This window comes from Salmo salar, chromosome ssa12 (assembly GCF_905237065.1).
Source record: "Salmo salar chromosome ssa12, Ssal_v3.1, whole genome shotgun sequence".
Taxonomy (NCBI): Eukaryota; Metazoa; Chordata; class Actinopteri; order Salmoniformes; family Salmonidae; genus Salmo; species Salmo salar.
This window is the reverse complement of record NC_059453.1, coordinates 65,288,752-65,294,761: the sequence shown is the minus strand read 5'-3', so window position 1 is coordinate 65,294,761 and position 6,010 is coordinate 65,288,752. Positions and strand designations below refer to the sequence as shown.

At 42.4% G+C, this 6,010-nt stretch overlaps 1 protein-coding gene across 7 annotated transcripts in view; it reads right to left on the bottom strand.

Moving 5' to 3' along the window:
• Positions 1-477: 477 nt before the first annotated feature.
• The window catches only part of LOC106565565 (collagen alpha-1(VII) chain-like), a 99,256-nt gene continuing 93,723 nt past the window's right edge, over positions 478-6,010 (bottom strand). For 3 of the 7 annotated variants that reach the window (XM_014132828.2, XM_014132827.2, XM_014132832.2), the window contains 5 exons: positions 5,644-5,733; positions 5,073-5,204; positions 4,529-4,591; positions 2,195-2,377; positions 478-1,207 (listed from right to left, as the gene is read on the bottom strand). In XM_014132828.2, coding sequence (XP_013988303.2) covers positions 1,179-1,207; positions 2,195-2,377; positions 4,529-4,591; positions 5,073-5,204; positions 5,644-5,733 — 497 coding nt within the window. In that variant the 3' untranslated portion in view covers positions 478-1,178. The remainder of the gene's footprint in view (positions 1,208-2,194; positions 2,378-4,528; positions 4,592-5,072; positions 5,205-5,643; positions 5,734-6,010) is intronic. The other 4 variants (XM_014132829.2, XM_014132830.2, XM_014132831.2 and 1 more) reach the window with 4 other exon arrangements.

Here is a 6,010-nt window from a genome sequence, read left to right as displayed (position 1 = left end):
GAGACAGAGAGAGAGAGAGAGAGAGAGAGAGACAGAGAGAGACAGAGAGGACCAGGGGAGGATGAGTCACACCCAACAGACAGAACATCCTCTCAATAATAAAACATTCTCCGTTGGAATTAGAACATTCAACACACATCATACACACAGTAAAGACATATGAAGGAGGGAAGTGTAAACAGATCGAAGTATCAGCCTCAACATGGTCATCATCAATATCCTCATCCTCTCTACGTTCCAGGTGGTGCCATCAATAATTCATCCTTACTCAGGTACAGGAACTGCACATGACATAGCTAAAACTAAGGCCAGGAATCTTTCCTGACCATGTGACCTGACCAGGAAAAACTCTTGGCTTCTCAGCTATACCGACATTATCATATATCCCAGTGTGCTGACCCAAGCCCTAAACAAACTACCACTTCAAAAAGTCTCTTTCATTAAAAAAACATTGTAGAAATACTCTTGTTCAAATTCTCTGGTTAATTTATATATTTAATAAAACAATGATTAATGTTGTCAAGCCAACATGAGTGTGTTCCTTTGCAATTTGAACATTAAACTTGACGAAAAAACTAACTTTAGTTTTTTCTTTGAAAACAACAAATGAAAAGTGCAATACAAAAATACATTTTAAAATAGCACCTTTCCTCTGTCAGGTAAAAACATGCAGAGTTTAACATGAATCATTAGGGCACACAAAACACTTTTTCCCAGGTAATAAAAATATACATTTATATGTACATCACATTGGCAAAATATTATAACATACTATATAACGTATTGTGCGTGCCTCTTCATACATACAGAACAGCTCTGTACTTTAGTGGACAGATTTGGAACTCATGAGCTGTACATCCACCAAAGGCAGGTCCTGCTTTCTGTGGTAAGGTTGTGTCAATGTTTGGACAACATTGTCTTCCAGTAATACAGGACTGCTGTAATCGCTAGATGTAATTCTGAGAGGGATTAAAATGTTTGGCTGCAATTAATGTAATATAAATGTACTTGAAATAAATAAGCAAATCAACAATGTGACCTGTGGCCATGAGACAAGATCCATTAATGCTATATATATATATATATTCAAAACCTTGCCAATGTTTATAGTTTTAAATATTAAACAAACATTTGTTGACATTCTTTAGGGTGGAGAGGTGGTCATGACATGCAGTTCATCATCGCCCCTTCTTCAAAGGAACATCACCTGCAACAAAAGACAACGTGCTGTTTTTTTTTATATATATTTGCTTGTGTGTACGTGTGTATGTGTAGCATGAATGTATCTGTATTCAGCATAATGTACAGGTAACTACCTAAATATAGGAAACATTTGAGTAAATGAGGAATACAAAGTATATGGAAAGCAGGCACTTCCACACAGGTGGTTCTTGAGTTAATTAAGCAATCAACATCCCATCATGCTTAGGGTAATGTATAAAAATGGCCAGTTGAGCATAGGGGAGTGTGTATCTGTCTGTGTGCGTGCGTGCGTGTCTGTCTGTCTGTCTGTCACCAGCTCTCAACCCAATTGAACACTTATGGGAGATTCTGTAGAGGTTCGTGGTGGCCCAACAACCTATTAAGACACTGCGTTGGTGTTTCCTTTATTTTGCCAGTGTCAGGGATTTCTTAGTCGGAGGACGATATAGCGAAATCATCATCGGAAAATGAGGACCAATATGCAGCAGAGTTGAGATGGTTCATTTTGAACTTTTAATAAATTCCAAAACGAACATACAAAATAACAAAAACGAACGCACGATAGTCCTGTTAGGTTTACACACACTAAACACGGAACAATCTCCCACAAATACACAGACAAACACACCCAACTAATATAGGACTTCCAATCAAAGGCAACACCACACAGCTGCCTTCAATTGGAAGTCCACCCCAATTAACTCAACATAGAAACAGATCAACCAGACTACACATAGAAATACATCAACATAGACCATAACTCAAAACCCGGAAATAATAAATCAAACGCCCTCCTAACTAACACACCACCCTGAACCACATAAAACAAATACCCTCTGCCACGTCCTGACCAAACTAAAATGACAATTAACCCTTATACTGGCCAGGACGTGACAGCCAGTTAACTGTATGCATGTGTGTGTGTGTGTGTGTGTGTGTGTGTGTGTGTGTGTGTGTGTGTGTGTGTGTGTGTGTGTGTGTGTGTGTGTACCTGTGTCCTCCCCAAGGCAGCGCTCCTCACAGGTCTCCTGCTGGAGGAACCGGTTGGCGTTGCCCTCACAGCCGCTGTAGATGAAGGGTCGGCAGGCCTGGACCTGGCTGTTAAAGTACCAGCGCAGAGTAAATCTCCCACAGTTTCCCTCCTCCAGGGGCAACACACAAGGATCCACTGGAGCTGGAATACATCACACACACACACAATGAGGCAGATGGAGAGAGAGAGGCAGAGAGAGAGAGAGAGAGAGAGAGAGAGAGAGAGAGAGAGAGAGAGAGAGAGAGAGAGAGAGAGAGAGAGAGAGAGAGAGAGAGAGAGAGAGAGAGCGGCAGAGAGAGAGAGAGCGGCAGAGAGAGAGGCAGAGAGAGAGAGGCAGCGAGAGAGAGACGCAGAGAGAGATGCAGAGAGAGAGAGAGTGCAGAGAGAGAGAGAGAGGCAGAGAGAGAGAGAGAGGCAGAGAGAGAGAGAGCGGCAGAGAGAGAGAGCGGCAGAGAGAGAGAGTGGCAGAGAGAGAGAGAGCGGCAGAGAGAGAGAGGCAGAGAGAGAGACGCAGAGAGAGAGAGAGAGAGAGAGAGAGAGAGGCAGAGAGAGAGAGAGAGAGAGATGCAGAGAGAGTGAGAGAGAGAGAGAGAGAGAGGGACAGACCAAAAATCTGGAATCAGAACAGAGGCAAAGTCACAGTGAGGGGTTCAAGCTTCAAAGGCTACAGTAAGCTGTAGGTGATTGTTAGATGAATGTGATATTAGTATTAATGTTACTGTACAGTTGCTAAACATTCTGTGATTATCATGAAATAAGTGATCATACAATTTAAGAGTTTATTTCCAAACGCTATATCCACAAATGTTTCACATTTATGTTTTTTAATCAGAGATTAATGCTTATGGGTACCTTTATGTGTTTGTAAAATATTACTGTCCTCAGATTTTGAATTCAATTTTTGTTATGTGTATTGCAATAGATTTAGTTGCAAAACACTATATATCCAATGTTTAGCTTGAATGGAATGCTTGTTTCCCGCATAACAAGGTTATTATATTTTTGCGTTTTTATATTTGGTTTTATTTTGATTCATTTTTAGATTTTTATTTAAAATTCTTTTTTGTTTCAGTTCGTTTTCAGACCTGATTTGCTGGTTTTTATTTAGTTATGATTGTATATTTCTATTTCATTTGTATATTATTTAGTTTCAGTTTTAGGGACTAAAAGCATGAGTAGGAAACTAGGGTGGCAGTAGTACACAGGTGATGGGTCAGGTCATAGGTTTAAAAGTCCTGAACAGTCATTCTGATAACTACTTTTACGCTCATGGCTAACTACCTGGAAGTTTGAAAAGACAGGCTCAGTGAGATTCATGAGCTCGCCTTGACTGACAGTTCTTTGAAACGCCTATGTCACGCAAATTGGATGTCAAATCATCTCAAGCAAATTTGGTGACACACAAAGCAACTCAAACATCATCCAAATTGCATCAATGATGTAATATCTTTTTATACATTTCCCGATTGGCATGTCTCTTTCGATGCAGTTCACAGCGGCACTGACAGATGTGTTGACATGACAACTGCGTCAGAGTTTTGAATGACCCTCCCCCCTTTTGTTCCATGCTGGCTGGAGACCTAGCTAGCCAGTAACTAGCTAACACCAAACACAGATGAAAAGGGAAACATATAAGTATCTTTGCCATAGATGAATAGGTTAAACAGCTAGTAAAAATATTAAGTGTGTTTTGAAGTGTCTGTCCTATATCTGAGAGATATAAGAAAGATCAATAAATTATTTCTATTTTTTTGACCCATATTTTAACACCTTTTTTGGCACTAAACTACTTCCATATATACTGTACTTCCATAAAATGTTTTAACTGGTACCGGGCTACCGTCACACGAGTCTTATGGGTGTTCTAGAGCAAAACAATGTACGTGTTCATGAGCGTGTTCACATTAGTTTTGATGCCAAACCGCTCAGACACTACAGACGTTTTCGTGAGAAGACTGATTTTCTGGATGCCTCCTGGTCTGACAAACACCGCTGTAGCTCGGTCACCTTCCACCGCAGACGCAGAAGGCCGACATTGGTGGATGCGGTGGATTGAGACGCAGCCCATACACAATAAACTGCTCTCTCTTTGGTGTTTTGATTTGTTATCGACAGAAATAAAAATACATCTCAATTGATTATTTGGGATATTTCTTCTGCGAGTGTGTATGTGTGTTCTTCAGAACATCAAAACCCATCACGCTGGAGAAGCCCATGACATGCAGAGATGGGGTGGTGGAGTAAGCCCTTGAAATACCCCAGTAGTGGAGAGGAGGAAGTGGGCGGGTTTACCTTGCCCTTTGACCTCTCTCCTGGGCCTCTTTGTTTTCAGAGGGTCAACAGTGACTCTCTCACCTGCCGACACGTAATCATACAACAAACATGAACATTTATCAACAGACATACTGTAATAAGCACACTAACAACACAAAACAGAAACACTTCAGACACATTAACACAAACAAATACAATCCTAACTTGAGAAACATGCACATAATCGAACAATTCATGTAAATCCCCCATTGTTGGAAATGAGAGATTTGCAAGGCTGTAATAAATACCCATGTATCTCAGGTTAGAAACAGACCAATGTACACAACACATACAAACACACTATCAACACAACAGAGACACCCAGGAAGCTGCATGTTGAGAGCAGAGTGTGAAGGGGAAACAGGGTTGGTCTTAGTGTGGGACTGGGTTTAGTACTTGAAGGTTAGTTAAGTGGATGGTTGGGCTGGGTATGTGAGAGGGATACAAGGTTGAGTTTGTGTGTTAGACTGACCTCAGTGTGTGAGGTTGGATCCAAGGTTAAGGGTGTGCGTGTGTGACGTACCATGGCTCTGATTGGCAGTGGGAGTCAGGTGGATGCTCTGCTCCATGGCCATGGGGTCGTCGTAACTCTCTATAGAGTAGAAGTGTTCGTAGTCGGGGTCGTTGGTGTTCACCACTACACGCAGCTCACGCCCTACAACATATCACAGGGCAGGGGCCGCCACAACGGTCACAAACCTAACCCCCAACCCCTCACTGACCACCGCAACTCCTACAGCACAACGCTGGACTTTCACCAAGGGCTCAGTCCACCAAGGAACGGCGAAGGCCTTTATTCAGCTGGAATACCCCCACTTACAAACCCCCTAACTTTAAAAATCAGACAAAACACAGAGTTAAAAAGTGTGCAAAACTGTCATAGACAGACATATTATTCCTAATGTTCAGAGATTATTGATGAGAAAACAGTGTTCACAGCATCCCCCTGGGCTGTTTGTTAAGACAGACCGACGGACACAGACAGAGACAGACAGACCAACGGACACAGACAGACATCCACACAAACAGGCAGACAGACAAGAGGAGTGATGAGGGATAGAAGGACAGTTGGACGGATGGATGGACACACTCACCGTCCTTGCCCTGCTTGCCCTTCCGGGCCAGCTGTTGCTCTGGAGCAGGACGTACCCTGGGGCTGGGCAGGGTTTCTGTCACAACAATACCTGAGAGCCGGGCCGGAACAGGGGACAGGGGGGGAAGGAAGAGGGTCCAGGAACATAAAAACAACAGGACATCCAGGTTGGTCAGTAAAACACAAACATAACAACCAGACACCACCGAAACCCACAGGCAGCCACACACACTAACATATACACACACATGAGAACATACACTACAGCCAGTGCTTGAAGTGGACTGAAATAGGTACCGATTCTCATTTTGGGTGCCGGTACTATTTATATTTAGTTGCCGATACTCATCATATTTTAGAGCCAATAT